The sequence below is a fragment of the Perognathus longimembris genome, chromosome 1, assembly GCF_023159225.1.
Source record: "Perognathus longimembris pacificus isolate PPM17 chromosome 1, ASM2315922v1, whole genome shotgun sequence".
Taxonomy (NCBI): Eukaryota; Metazoa; Chordata; class Mammalia; order Rodentia; family Heteromyidae; genus Perognathus; species Perognathus longimembris.
The window spans coordinates 44,101,475-44,115,529 of record NC_063161.1 but is presented as its reverse complement, the minus strand read 5'-3'; the positions used below and the strand labels follow the sequence as shown (position 1 = coordinate 44,115,529).

The following is a 14,055-nucleotide window of genomic DNA, read 5'->3' as shown; positions in this document are numbered from 1 at the left end:
GCTAGGAAAGCACTCTACCACTAGACCACAATCCCTGCTCCTAAATAGCTTTTTTGTTTTGTTTTTGTTTTTTGCCAGTCCTGGGGCTTGAACTCAGGGCCTGAGCACTGTCCCTGGCTTCTTTCTGCTCAAGGCTAGCACTCTACCACTTGAGCCACAGCGCCACTTTCGGCTTTTTCTATATATGTGGTGCCGAGGAATCGAACCCAGGGCTTCATGTAAACAAGGTGAGCACTTTACCACTAAGCCATATTCTCAGCCTTGAAATAGCTTTTAAGTAGGGAACTTCTGAGATTCTTTCAGGACCATCAGATGGAACAAGGGCTAAGTACATGTTGTTAATCTCTAGCTGACCCAGTTGCCTCTGGGTGGCTTTCAGGGGAGTTGCCCTTTTTTACTTTCAGCTTCAGAACTCTCTGGTTTAGCTCTCTGCTTCATAGCCCTCATTCCTCTCCCTACTCCTACCAGACTCTAGACCTCTCCCTTCCCAAGGACTCTCCAGAGCCAGCAACAATAAACGGAGTACAGATTGCCCAGGTCAAGTCTTAGGCAGGAGAGGATGGGAGGAGGCACGTGACACACATCCCAGCCTTTCCTGAGAAATAACATCATGAGCACGTGCATGCACACACATTATCCCCAGGACTGCAAAGTAAACACAAGTAGGCAGTGATTTGAGCCAAGCAGACAGTTTAGATGGTGGGGCATTGCATTCCTCAAGCCAGCTGAGGAGAAACCCCACACGTGAAGGGAGTACTAAGGGAGAGCATGACCTCACACCCTTCCAAAGATCCCCTCTGATCCAAAGTCCTTTGGCCTTCTTGGTAAGCTTCTTTTGCTCTGTGCTGGCAGTGAGGAGACAAGAAAGTAAGAGAAGATAGGGCAGGTATGAACTAGGTAGCACCCCAACTTTTTAGAGATACAGCCTTCTAGCTATAGTGTCAGTTGGGAAGACCTGGAGGGTGGGGAGGCTTGATCTTTTTTCCAGTCCCTGGAAAATGGCCCAACTAAAGCAGGGCAAACAGTCAGTGATTAGGCAGGGTGGGACTGGGGGTCACTGCTAGCAGAGTGGGATCCTGTATTCTTCGGAAGATGGCTGGGAAATTCTCTCCTCCATTGCGTAGAACTTTCTTTCCTTCCTCAGTTGAAGTGCCTAGATGTTTCACAATGGGGTCTTCACTCTGGAAGAAGGAAGGGTCCAATCTGTCTTTGCCCACTTTTCATTTTGGGCTCAAAGAATATAGGACCACTCTGGAAAGGACCTGTGTCTTTGCAATTTCCTTTACACCTTCTACTTACCAGTTCCTCCAGAGGCACACGCTCAAACAGGGGGTGTCCCTCAAAATGGGTGCACATCCAGTGGTGGAGCTCCAGCACATCGGTTATGGTATATACCAGCCCCTATATAAGCAAAATGATCCTAGACAAGGGCTGCATGTGCAACTGAGCAGTGAGATGATGGAGGGAGGGTACAAATGCCTAAATGTACCCATGGTTACTACTTGTGAAGAGCCCCTGGGGTAAGCCCATCCTCCTTCCCAGCTCACCCCAACTCTTAGCACGTAGGCATATTCTGCCAGCAGTGTGGGACTGATGATTCGCCACTTGTGCTTTGTCCGCTTGAAATGTGGGTCAGGGAAGAGGAAGAACATCTTTGTCAGCTGTGAGACAGACATGCACCAACAGAGTTGTGAGTAACTGAACTCCATCTTCCACCTACCAGCCTTTTCAACCAGGGCCACTCCCTACCTGGCCCTTTCGGAAGAAATTAGGAAGGTGTTTCATGGCATTACTACGGAGACAGGCAATGTTCTGGAAGCCACCTCCAGGAGCTGCACGTAGGGCTCGAATTCGGTCTTGTACGTAGTCTGAGACCTTCACGCGAATTTCAAGACCCAGAATCAGGGTGTCTGGGAACAATGGCGACAATTCCACTGGGCACAAATAGAAATGGGATCATTAATCTCAGACTTAAATGAAGTGGAAAGGGTCAATACAGGAAAGAAAGCCTCAATTTCCAACTACCAAAGTCAGATACCTATACAGAAATTTCTCTGCTGGGAAGGAGGCAGGCTACAAAAACTCTCCCCAGAACTGAAGTGGAAAAATCTAAGACTGAGTCAATTTGTGATTGCTTTAATGGTCTCATTTAATCCTCATTTAATCTGTGGTAAAGAAGAGGAAATTGATGGTTAGAAATGCTCAAGACCATAAAAATACAAAGAGCTAGAATTTAAATCAAGGTTGTTTCCCCCGTCCCCTAACCAACATGTTCTTCCTTTCTGTCAGGCTGTTAGCTATATGGAGAGGTGTAAAATGGGGGAAGTGACTTGCCATGCAGACCTGGGACAACACAGCCAATACAAAAGGGACCCTAAAACACAAGAATGGAGCAGAAAGAATGTGTTCTGATGAGGGAGGGGACTAAGGGAGAGGAGACAGTGGAATCCCCGAGACAGTTCAGGATCACTGGCCACAGGGACTAATCTCTGACGCTTGTGCTGACCTATTCACTGACCCAGCACAGGACAAGAAAAATGGCTCATAGAGGGACTAGAGCCAGACAGGACAACCCAGGTTTTAAAAGGCATTTGAGGCAGCCTCCTCCCTTCTTCAGGGCAAAGGTTATAGATCCATAGTAGAGGGTAGCTAGAGGCTTTCCACACTGATGTCACCAGTGTCTGGAACAAAGAGGAAGGTCACTATGGCTCCACCAAACCTGCTGAGATAGCAGAACCTATGCTTCTTGGTACCCTAGACAAAGAGCTAGAGTGTTACCTAACAGGCCACCATAGCCACAGCCTATGTCTGCAAACTCCACTTGGGCCTCAGTTCTCTCATCTTTCTTATCCTTTGGGTCATCGTGGCTCTGATTTTGAGTAGGTGGAGCAAAGAACTCTGGGTATAGCTCAGACCAGTCCATCTCCTCTGGCTTCACAGGGCTATTGGAAAAAAAAACAAAACACAGAATGTAAGAAGGCACATTGGTCATACCATTCCAGAAGTGCTGCTGCTTATGTGTGGGTGGGTGGGTGAGTGTGGGAAGCAGATGGGAGCAGGGTTTTTTTTCCCCCATAAATTCTGCAACAGTGAGTCCTGTGTCCTGCCTCTAGGAGACATGATGGAAAACCCCCTAACTTCTAGTGTGAATCACAGACACATCATATGGCCCATGATTAATGACCTGCCAGTCTCCATTAATAAGTTTATGTGACCCTGGCCAGGTAGTTCTTCTTTCTGGGGTACCGGTTCCCCTCCCAAAGACTGTCTGCCTAAGCCACTACAATCCCCTTCCCCCTCTTTTTAAAGTGCCATCTGTAGGTAGAGGATGAGAGGATTGGGTAGGGAATGGGCAGCTTTTGGGTATGTGGTTGTCGTGTGTGTGTCCTTTCTGGGGGGCTTGAACTCAGGGCCTGGGCACTCTCCCAGAGATTTTTTGCTCAAGGCTAGTGCTCTATCACTTGAGCCACAGCTCCACTTCCAGCTTTTTTGGAGGGTTAACTGGAGTCTCACAGACTTTCCTGCCCAGGCTGGCTTCAAATCGCGATCTCAGCCGCTACAGTAACTAGGATTACAGTCGTCAGCCACCTGCGCCTGATATTTATGTTTGTCTTTTTTTGTTGTTGTTGTTTAATATTCTTTCTTATTTTGTTACTTTTTTTGCCAGTCCTGGGGCTTCGACTCAGGGCTTGGGAGCTGTCCCTGGCTTCTTTTTGCTCAAGGCTAGCACTCTACCTCTTGAACCACAGCACCTTATGGCCTTTTCTGTTTATGTGGTGCTCAGGAATTTGAACCCAGGGCTTCATGCATGCAAGGCAAGCACTCTAGCTAAGCCACATTCCCAGCCCTATGTTTGTCTTTTTATTAGACCTACCAAACCAAATCGAAAAATGGAGACAACAATCTGTTTCTTCATTCAAGTTTCGGAAAACTTTTCTCTTTTCGCGGACATAGCACCCCTAACCCAGACTTTTAGGCTAGAACACTACGCCCACTCCCCCACTTCCAGCTGGCCAACTCCGGGACCCGACCCCTCCCCGCTGACGTCACCCAGCCGAGCCTTCCCGCCCCCTTCCCGCAGTCCTCCCTCCCGCCGCAGCATAGTCCTCCCCCCTGCCCCCCCCCGCCCCCTGCCCCACTCGCTCACTAGCGCAGGGTATGGTCCGCCATGGGGTTGGAATGAGCGCGTTGCCTGTAGTAGCGCTTCTGAGGCTGCGGGGCCTCGGCTCCCGCCATGACGCCGGATTTCTTCCGAGTTTCCAGAGAACCCACGTGGAGACGGGGCCGGCGGCGCAAGTTGATGACGTAGATAAAGCTGTGAGCAAAGCCCCTCCCCTTAAAGACCCCAGGCTAAGGTGGGCTGCGAGACCCGTGAAGGGGAGCGGGCGCGCGCGGGGGCCTCCCACACCGCTAGTTGTTTGTTGTTGTTGTTGTTGTTGTTGTTTTTAAGAAGGCCGGCATTGCCTGACCCAGGATCCCAGCCTCTTAGCTTTCTCTGCCCTCATCTGGGTCACCATGCTGTAGTTGCACACGCAGGCACCTGTGCACCCCACAGGTGAGAAGGACTTGGGGTAACATCAAGCACCCTTTCTCTCGGTCTGGTTTCCAGAGCAAGTCTTCCAGGTCTGGCCGGTTAGGTACGACGTGTCCTGTTGTGGGTGGGTGCGCTGGGGGCCGGGCAGGTGGGCAGCTCCTCGTCCTCCTCCAGGAAGTCTAAACTGGAGAAAGGAGGGCAAGCTTGGGGGTGGGGGGGGCGAGGGGTGGGGCTCGGTGTCTGGAGTTAACTCGGACCGCCGGCAGCACCCACTTCGTACGCCGCCGCCACCACCACCGCCACCGCCTCGGCATCCAAACGCTGCCCCTGGGGCCCCGACAACTCGCTCGGCTGGATGGCAAACTCCCGCCTGGATCCCGACTCAGAGTCGGTGTTCCCTCGGGAGGTTGGGCTCTTCACCGACTTTTACTCCGAGAAGAGCCGCTTCTGCTTCTGTGGCCACGAGCTGAGCATCACACAGAACTTTGGGTCCCGCCTGGGGGTGGCGGCACGCGTGTGGGATGCGGTGAGGAATGGGCTGCTCGAGTGAGGGTCCCTGGGAGGGCCAGAGTTCGAATCCTGCCCCTCCCATATGGGTGACATCTCCACCAGTATTTCTATATTAATTTTTATCCCCTCCACCCCATAGGCTCTGAGTCTGTGCAACTATTTCGAAAGCCAAAATGTGGATTTTCGGGGCAAAAAGGTGATCGAACTGGGCGCGGGGACCGGCATCGTGGGAATCTTGGCAGCGCTGCAGGGTGCGTGAGCTGGCTTCGTGGCAAGGAGGGGTGAGGGGTTGTGGGCGGGGCGACATTGTCACTACGTGGATTACTGTGAGAGGAGAGTGCTTTGGTCAGGGCCCTGTACCTTACTTTAAACAAACAACACCCCTACCCCACCCCATCTTCTGTATGGCATTCATTCCGTGCTACTTGGTTCTCAAAGCATCCAGGGTGGTTGGTTAATATGGGGTCAGGAAATAAACAACTGACAGACCTTGTTTCTGGAAACTCTTTTTTGCTGTCAGGGTTTTCATGGAGAATGCTGTCACTGAAAATTTTTCTGTAGTTTGGACATAGTCTTCTGTTCAAATGCATACATGGGGGTGTGCTATGGAGTCACCTATGAGGCATTAAACCTTATGAAAATTTATCATTTTGTTATAAATATATGTTAAGTTCTTTAGTTTTTTAAATTGTTGTTAGTTATTATGTCTATGTAGTTTAGGCTAGCCTTAAACTTGAAATCCTCCTTCCTAGGAATATGGAGTGCTGTAATTATAGATGTGTGCCACCACTAGCTAGAACTTTTAGATCTTTATTGCTAGGGGAAAGGAGATTATGAGTTTTGGGGACTAGAATGTGTTTCTTGGGAGATGAGGGTAGGAATTAAGCACTGTAAAAAGGAAAGAAAAATTGTGCTGTGTGTGTGTGTGTGTGTGTGTGCGCACGCGTGCACCAGTTCTGATACTTGAACTCAAGGCCTGGGTGATGTCCCTGAGCTTTTTGTTATTGTTGTTGCCAGTCCTGAGGCTTGAACTCAGTGCCTCGGCTCTGTCCCAGAGCCTCTTTGTGCTCAACTCTAGCGCTCTACCACTTTAGCCACAGCACCGCTTCCAGCTTTTTCTGTTTATGAGGTACTGAGGAATCAAACGTAGGGCTACATGCACTCTACCACTAATCCACATTCCCAGACCCTCCCTGAGCTTTTTGTACACAAGGCTAACATTCTACTGAATCACAGCTCCATTTCTGGCTTTTTGGCAGTTAATTGGAGATCAGAATCTTCATGGACTTTCCTGCCAGGGCTGACTTCAAATGGCAGGAGGCTGAGATCTGAGGATGAGGTTCAAAGCCAGTTTAAGGCAAAAAAGTCCATTACACTTTTATCTCCAATTAGCCACCCAAAAGCCAGAAGTGCAGATGTGGCTCAAGTGTTAAGAGTGTCAACAATAAAGCTAAGGGACAGCTAAGTAGTTCAAGCTCAGTATTGGCCCCTCAAAAAATAAATAAGAGAGAGAAAAGGCATGTATTGATGGGCACATCCACCTTTACTTGCTCCTAGATTTTTCTTCTTTGCCCCCTGCTTATTTGCCAAGTCGGGTATCTGCTCTCTCCCTCCACATACTAGAAAATGGCCTGTCTTTGTATTAACATGTACTTGACATTCTAGTTATCTATCGCAGCTCCCATCATGTTTAGTTCAGGGTACTACCATTTCTTGACTGGATTTTCATAAAAGCCTTCATGTCTCCCCATGGGGGAGTTTAACATGCCCAAACTAGATCTATGATCTCCCACCAAACCTGTTTATCTCTCAGATTTCCCCATGTTGATGAGTCAAACCATCATTCATTCAATGGAAACCCTAGATATCACCTTTGACCCCTCCCTCCCTGCCTTCCTCCCTCCCTCCCTCCCTGCCTCCCTGCCTCCCTGCCTCCCTCCCTGCCTTCCTCCCTCCCTCCCTCCCTCCCTCCCTCCCTCCCTCCCTCCCTCCCTCCCTACCTCCCTCCCTCCCATCCTTCTTTTTTGGGAGGTTGGTCGTGAGGCTTGAAGTCAGACCCTGGGAGCTGTCTCTGAGCTTTTCTGCTCAAGGCTGGTGCTCTACCACTTTGAGACACAGCTCTATTTCGGTTTTCTGGTGGCCAACTGGAGAAAAGGATCTCACGGACTTACCTGCCTCAGCTGGTACTTGAACTCAGGGCCTGAGTACTGTCCCTGGCTTTTTTTTTTTTTTTTTGGCCAGTCCTGAGCACTGTCCCTGGCTTCTTCCCGCTCAAAGCTAGCACTCTGCCGCTTGAGCCACAGCGCCGCTTCTGGCCGTTTTCTGTATATGTGGTGCTGGGGAATCGAACCTAGGGCCTTGTGTATCCGAGGCAGGCACTCTTGCCACTAGGCTATATCCCCAGCCCTGGCTTTTTTTTTTTTTAATCAAGGTTAGCACTCTACCACTTGAGCCACAGTGCCACTTATGGCTTTTTCTGTATATGTGGTGCTGAGGAATGGAACCCAGCGTTTCATGTATGGGAGGCAAGCACTCTACCACTAGGCCACCCCCTCCCCCAAGCTGGCTTTGAATCATGATCCTCAGATCATCCCTTCCTGAGTTGCTAGGATTATAGGCGTGAGCCGCCACCAATGTCTAGCTGGTCTCATTTTAAACTTTTGTCACTGAACTCAGGTGAGTTCCAAGTACTGTTCAACTAGCCTATTATATTTCTCTTGTTCTTCCATTCTCCTAAACCTCTATTTCTTTGTTTCTTTTTTTGGCAGTACTGGGACTTGAACTCAGAGCCTCACAATTGCTGGTCCAACTTTCTACCACCTGAGCCATACTGCTAGTCCTTTTTTGCTTTAGTTTATATTTCATGTAGGATCTTGTACTTTCTGCTCAGGGCTGGCCAAGTTGGTATTATAGGTGTGTACCAGTACATTTAGTACTATGGCCCTAAATATGGTTCTTTATTTTTTTCCTCTTCAGTACTAGTGGTTTTGAACTGAAGGCCTTACACTTGCTAAGCAAGTGTTCCACCATTTGAACTATACTCCCTACACCTTCTGTTTTTCAAATCCATAATGCGTTCTCTGCTGTCCTCACTCTCAGCTGATGGTTTTGTTTCCTATGTTCTGATTGTTCTCGTTTTCTCAGAAAATATCCATATGTTCCTAACACAACTTCTACTCCCCTAGCTGTGCCTGTGTCTGCAAGCACTGCTTTCTGTTTTGTTATCCTGGTTGGACATAGCTAAGGACAAAGTCTTCACTTGTCACAAGATTCCAAACATCTCTACCTGCTCAAAGACACTGTTCAGTCAACTCCCTCCCCCTCTCCTGCATTATTCATTTTTCTTTCTCTCTAGGTTATAGTCTGCCTGCCTTTCTGTCTGTCTCTTCCCCCTCCCACATGCACACAAATATGCTGTAATTCCTCTTAGCTTAGAAAAAAATTCTCACATCTCCTTCCAGTTGCCTAGTCATTTCTCTGTTCTGTGTGTGTGTGTGTGTGTGTGTGTGTGCACCTGTGCATGTGTGTGTGTCAATACTAGGGCTTGAACTCAGGGTCTGGGGTCTTTCCCTTCTTCTTCTTCTTCTTCTTCTTCTTCTTCTTCTTCTTTTTTTTTTTTTTTTTTGCTTAAAGCTAGTACGCTACCACTTGAGCAACAGATATATTTCCAGCTTTTTCACTGGTTAATTGGAGATAAGGGTCTCATGGACTTTCCTGCTTTGGTTGGCTTCTAACAACAAGCCTCAGCTCTCAGCCTTCTGAGTAGCTAGAATACAGGTGTGAGCCATGAGCGCTCAGTTTCTATTCTTTAAAACTCAAAAGGTTACTGTTTGTCATCTCTACACTGTGAGCTTCACATGTTGTTAAAATGGAGCCAGTTACCAGTCCACTTGGGTTGACTGTGCATTTGATAGCAATACTCCCTTCTTGAAATGTCCTTTGCTTTCTGGGCCAACACACTTCTGGTTTGTGCCTCTCTCACTGGCACACTTTCCCATTTTCTATTATGTCGCTTTCATCTTTACCACTGAAGATTTGAGTGCCCCAGCACTTGGGAGTAGTCCTTTGACCCTCCTTTTTTTTTTTTTTTTCCTGTTTACACTTCCTCCTGAGCAGCCCCATCATTTTGTGGCTTTGAATATCCTTTTTATGCTGATTACAGTGGTTCTCCCACTTTTATTTCCAGGCTTGTTTGTATGACCCACTCACTGCCTGCTCAGTATCTTCATGTGATTGTCTGATAGACATCTCAAACTTAATGTGTTCAGAAATGAAGTCGGGATTACCTTCCCAAACCAGCATCTCCAGTGGCCCTCCTCATTTAAATGAATGGCAGTTTGGTCTTCCAGTTGGTTAGGAAATCATCCTGAGTATCTATCTATCTCCCTCTCTTCTTTCCCCTTATTCTCTCCCTTCCTCTCCCTCTCTCCCTCACTTTTACATTCAATCTGTTGGATCATGTTAATTCTTCCTTCAAAATATATTCAGGAGGGGCTGGGAATATGGCTAGCGGTAAAATGCTCGCCTCGTATATATGAAGCCCTGGGTTCCATTCCTCAGCACCACACATATAGAAAAAGCCAGAAGTGGCACGGTGGCTCAAGTGGTGGAGTGCTAGCCTTCAGCAAGAAGAAACCAGGGACATTGCTCAGGCCCTGAGTTCAAGCCCCAGGATTGGCAAAAAACAAATCAAAACAAAATATATTCAGGATCTGACCACTGCTATGTCAGTGCTACTACCTTGGTCCATACCAACATCCATCATATCTCACCTGGATCATTACAGCCACCTCTTAATTGATCTCCTTGTTTCTTTTTTTTTTTTTTTTTTTTTGGCCAGTCCTGGGGCTTGGACTCAGGGCCTGAGCACTGTCCCTGGCTTCTTTTTGCTCAAGGCTAGCACTCTGCCACTTCAGCCACAGTGCCACTTCTGGCCATTTTCTGCATATGTGGTGCTGGGGAATTGAACCCAGGGCCTCATGTATACAAGGCAAGCACTCTTGCCACTAGGCCATATCCCCAGCCCTGATCTCGTTGTTTCTAATCTTGTTCTTCTTCAATGTTTTTAAGTCCCAGCAATAAAAAGTACTTCTCTTAAAGCATAAGCCAATGTATACAATTCTTTCATTTAAAATTCTTCTATACTTTCCTGTATCACAAAGACTAAACGCCTAATTTCTCACTCTCCTGATTATGATTACATTTCTCTCTCTCTCTCTCTTTTTTTTTTTTTTTTTTTGCCAGTCCTGGGCCTTGGACTCAGGGCCTGAGCACTGTCCTTGGCTTCTTTTTGCTCAAGGCTAGTACTCTGCCACTTGAGCCACAGCGCCACTTCTGGCCATTTTCTGTATATGTGGTGCTGGGGAATCGAACCCAGGGCCTCATGTATATGAGGCAAGCACTCTTGCCACTAGGCCATATTCCCAGCCCGATTCCATTTCTCTTATTCCCTTACAACTCACTCTGCTCCAGCCACTGGCCTGTCACTGTTCTTTACATCTGTCAGGCATGGTCTCATCTCAAGATGTCTGTGTATGCTCTTCTGTCATTTGGTAGCCTTTAGCCTTTGAGATCCACATGGTTTGCTCAGTTGCTCCAGGTCTTTGCTCCATGAGGCTTTCCCCAATCATCCAGTTTCAAATTACATTCCTAGCTGGGTGTCAGAGGGTCACTCATGTAATCCTAATTATTCAGGAGACAGATTTAGGATTGAGGTTTGAAGCCAGCCTGGGCAGCAAAGTCCATGAGATGCTTATCTCTAATTAACTACCTTTGCTGGAAGTGGAGGTGTGGCTCAAGTGGTAGAGCACCAGCCTTAAGAAAAAAGAAACCAGGGGCTGGGGATATGGCCTAGTGGCAAGAGCGCTTGCCTCGTATACATGAAGCCCTGGGTTCGATTCCCCAGCACCACATATACAGAAAATGGCCAGAAGTGGTGCTGTGGCTCAAGTGGCAGAGTGCTAGCCTTGAGCAAAAAAGAAGCCAGGGACAGTGCTCAGGCCCTGAGTTCACGACCTAGGACTGGCCAAAAAAAAAAAAAAAAAAAAGAAAAAAAGAAAAAAGAAACCAAAAGCAGTAGGACTGGTTTGTGCCTCATGTGGTAATTTATCTGCCCAAAAGCTCAAGGCCCTGAGTTCAATCCCTAGTACTACAATCAAAAAAAGTTCCCTGCCTGCCTTTCATGCTTCAGTATGGTGAACATTGCCATTTGATGTACAGTATGTTTTAGCTTATTTTCTTGTTGTCTGTTTCTTGCCACTCTTGTTATTGTTTTGTCTTTTTGGTATGTCAGGGGACTTGAACTCAGGGCCTGGGTGCTGTACCTGAGCTTCTTTTACTCAAGTCTAGCACTCTACCACCTGAGCCATAATACCACTTCTGGCTTTTTCTGTTTATGTGGTACCGAGTAATCGAACCCAGAGTTTCATGCATGCTAGGCAAGCATTCTGCCAGTAAGCCACATTCCTAGCCCCATCATTTTGTCTTTTTGTTTGAAGACAAGTTCAAGCTATGTAGTTCAGGTTGCCCTCCAAGTTGAGATCCTCCTCCTACCTCTGCCTCTTCAGTGCGGTATTACAGGTGCATACTACCACATCTAGGTCTTAACAACTGTCTGTAAACTCCTGGGGTAAAAGGTATAGTTTTTGTCTGCTTGGTTTGACATATAGGCACATGATAAAAAATAAATTAATTTTTACCACATATGGTTTCTCTTTCTGTAATTCTCATAACTATTATGATTAGTTACTTTATAGTACTCAATATGCTACCTCTAGATTGAAATTCAAGGAAGGCTGAGTTTTTGTTTTGATTACCAGTGTGTCCTGGGCACTTAGTAGGTGCTCAGTATATGTATTTTTTGCTTGAATGAAGTGCTAATCTGATCATCTTCATCCTCACTTCTATTCTTCCGACCTATTGCCTCCTTATCCAAGCTGAATCTCCTTAGCATATCATAATCCTGTCTCATGTCTAGATATTTTTCTCCCTATTTCCAGATTCTCTAAGATATATTCCTCCCCAGAATATGTCCTGCCAGACCTCCATACTCAGTAATCTCTGCTTAGAAAACCCCACCTGACTAACTCCTATGTGTCCTCTAAAGGCTCATCTGAGGTCATGTCTCCTGGGAAGCCTTCCAGGTCCCCAAAGGTGGTTTTTTGTCAGTGGGGGTGGGTACAAGGCCCATCTTCAGCATAGTCCTACTCAGGGATCTGCTGACATCTGATTGTTATGTGCTGGGCAGAGAGGTTGAAGATTAGCTCAGCGAGAATGTTGATGTTGTAGAATGTAGAGTAATGAACATGGCAGTGGGTGAGATGGAGGTTAGGGCAACAAAAAGCCCAAGTGTGCACTTCAAGCTAGCAAGACATTGTCCTCTAGGCTTAGAGGTCTCTGGGCCTTTCAGGCGGGAACCAGAACCCTTGATGGATCCCTCTGACTTGCATTTCTCCTCCTTGCTCTCCCTCAGGGGGGGATGTTACCATCACTGACCTGCCTCTGGCACTAGAGCAGATCCAAGGCAACGTTCAGGCTAATGTGCCAGCTGGAGTCCCGGCCCAGGTCTGTGCCTTGTCCTGGGGGATTGACCAGCATGTCTTCCCTGGAAATTATGATCTGGTGCTGGGATCAGATATTGTGTACCTGGAACCTACCTTCCCACTGCTTCTGAGGACTCTCCAGCACCTGTGCGGGCCCCATGGTACCATCTATTTGGCCTCCAAGATGAGAGAGGAGCATGGGACAGAGAACTTCTTTCAGCACCTCCTACCCCAGCACTTCCAACTGGAGCTGGCCCAGCGGGATGAGGATGAGAATGTCAACATCTACAGGGCCCGCCATAGGGAAACAAGTCCTGCTTGACGTCACCCCTTCTGTTGTTCTCAGCCCTGTGTCCCAAGGAAGTCACTGCATAATTCCAAACCTGGATCTCCAGAGCCATAAACACAAGGACCAAAGTGATGGATCTCCATGGCTTTCTCCTTTTTCCTTCTTTGTGTCCCCCCATAGAGGTGCCTACTTACTAAGAATCATAGACCCCCTAAAAACATTCATGTTAGAGCACAAATGGAATTTCCAGCTCTAGTTTTCAGAGGAGATGGATGGATTTTTTAGGTGTGTGTGTGTATGTGTATGTGTGTGTATGTGTGTGTGTAAATGGTGTGAGAGCAGGTGCAGAGACACTGATCTCTTCTAATTTTACTATTATCTTTTTTTTTTTTTTTTTTTTTTGCCAGTCCTGGGCCTTGGTCTCAGGGCCTGAGCACTGTCCCTGGCTTCTTCCCGCTTAAGGCTAGCACTCTGCCACCTGAGCCACAGCGCCACTTCTGGCCGTTTTCCATATATGTGGTGCTGGGGAATCGAACGGAGTGCTTCATGTGTAGGAGGCAAGCACTCTTGCCACTAGGCCATATTCCCAGCCCCTATTTTTTTTTTTTTTTTGCCAGTCTTGGGGTTTGAACTCAGGGCCTGGGAACTATCCCTGAACTTGCTTTTTTGTTCAAGGTTAGCACTCTACCATTTGAGCCACAGTGCCACTCCCAGCCTTTTCTGCTTATGCGGTATTGAGGAATTGAACCCAGGGCTTCATGCATACTAGGCAAGCACTCTACCACTAAACCACATTCCCTGCCCAACAGAATGGACTTTTTAAGAAAAGTTCTGTAGGGCTGGGGATGTAGCCTAGTGGCAAGAGCGCTTGCCTCGTATACATGAAGCCCTAGGCTCAATTCCCCAGCACCACATATACAGAAAATGGCCAGAAGTGGCGCTGTGACTCAAGTGGCAGAGTGCTAGCCTTGAGCAAAAAGAAGCCAGGGACAGTGCTCAGGCCCTGAGTCCAAGCCCCAGGACTGCCCCCCCCCCAAAAAAAAGAAAAGTTCTGCAAAGGGGGGCTTGGAATATGGCCTATTGGTAAAGTGCTCACCTCGTATACATGAAGCCTTGGGTTTGATTCCTCAGTACCACATATGTAGAAAATGGCCAGCAGTGGCACTGTGGTTCAAGTGATA

General features: G+C 47.6%; 2 protein-coding genes across 3 annotated transcripts; one reads left to right on the top strand and one right to left on the bottom strand.

Annotated features, from left to right (window-relative positions):
* Positions 1–236: 236 nt before the first annotated feature.
* Mettl1 (methyltransferase 1, tRNA methylguanosine) lies at positions 237–4,645 on the bottom strand. The gene is made up of 7 exons (XM_048360667.1): positions 4,454–4,645; positions 4,148–4,297; positions 2,779–2,942; positions 1,750–1,934; positions 1,548–1,661; positions 1,300–1,401; positions 237–1,181 (listed from the first exon to the last, which is right to left on the bottom strand). Exons 1-7 carry the CDS (start codon positions 4,459–4,461, stop codon positions 1,026–1,028), a joined length of 879 nt encoding a protein of 292 aa, XP_048216624.1. The 5' UTR covers positions 4,462–4,645; the 3' UTR covers positions 237–1,025.
* A 193-nt stretch (positions 4,646–4,838) lies between these two features.
* Eef1akmt3 (EEF1A lysine methyltransferase 3) lies at positions 4,839–13,006 on the top strand. 2 transcript variants are annotated; one of them, XM_048360693.1, is made up of 3 exons: positions 4,839–4,940; positions 5,184–5,295; positions 12,516–13,006. In XM_048360693.1, exons 1-3 carry the CDS (start codon positions 4,890–4,892, stop codon positions 12,905–12,907), a joined length of 555 nt encoding a protein of 184 aa, XP_048216650.1. In that variant the 5' UTR covers positions 4,839–4,889; the 3' UTR covers positions 12,908–13,006. The 2 variants fall into 2 exon arrangements, with proteins under 2 accessions (XP_048216650.1, XP_048216643.1); XM_048360686.1 differs by having other exon boundaries at positions 4,839–5,060.
* Positions 13,007–14,055: the final 1,049 nt, after the last annotated feature.

Excerpts from the sequence above, each read along its gene's own strand:
- Mettl1 (XM_048360667.1), bottom strand. Across the intron at positions 1,662-1,749 it reads ATTTCTTCCGAAAGGGCCAG|CTGACAAAGATGTTCTTCCT; the intron begins GTAGGGAGTGGC and ends TCTGTCTCACAG. Across the intron at positions 1,402-1,547 it reads CCTACGTGCTAAGAGTTGGG|GGGCTGGTATATACCATAAC; the intron begins GTGAGCTGGGAA and ends TTGCTTATATAG.
- Eef1akmt3 (XM_048360686.1), top strand. The coding sequence starts at position 4,890 with ATGGCAAACTCCCGCCTGGATCCCGACTCAGAGTCGGTGTTCCCTCGG. Across the intron at positions 5,061-5,183 it reads CGGCACGCGTGTGGGATGCG|GCTCTGAGTCTGTGCAACTA; the intron begins GTGAGGAATGGG and ends TCCACCCCATAG. Across the intron at positions 5,296-12,515 it reads AATCTTGGCAGCGCTGCAGG|GGGGGGATGTTACCATCACT; the intron begins GTGCGTGAGCTG and ends GCTCTCCCTCAG.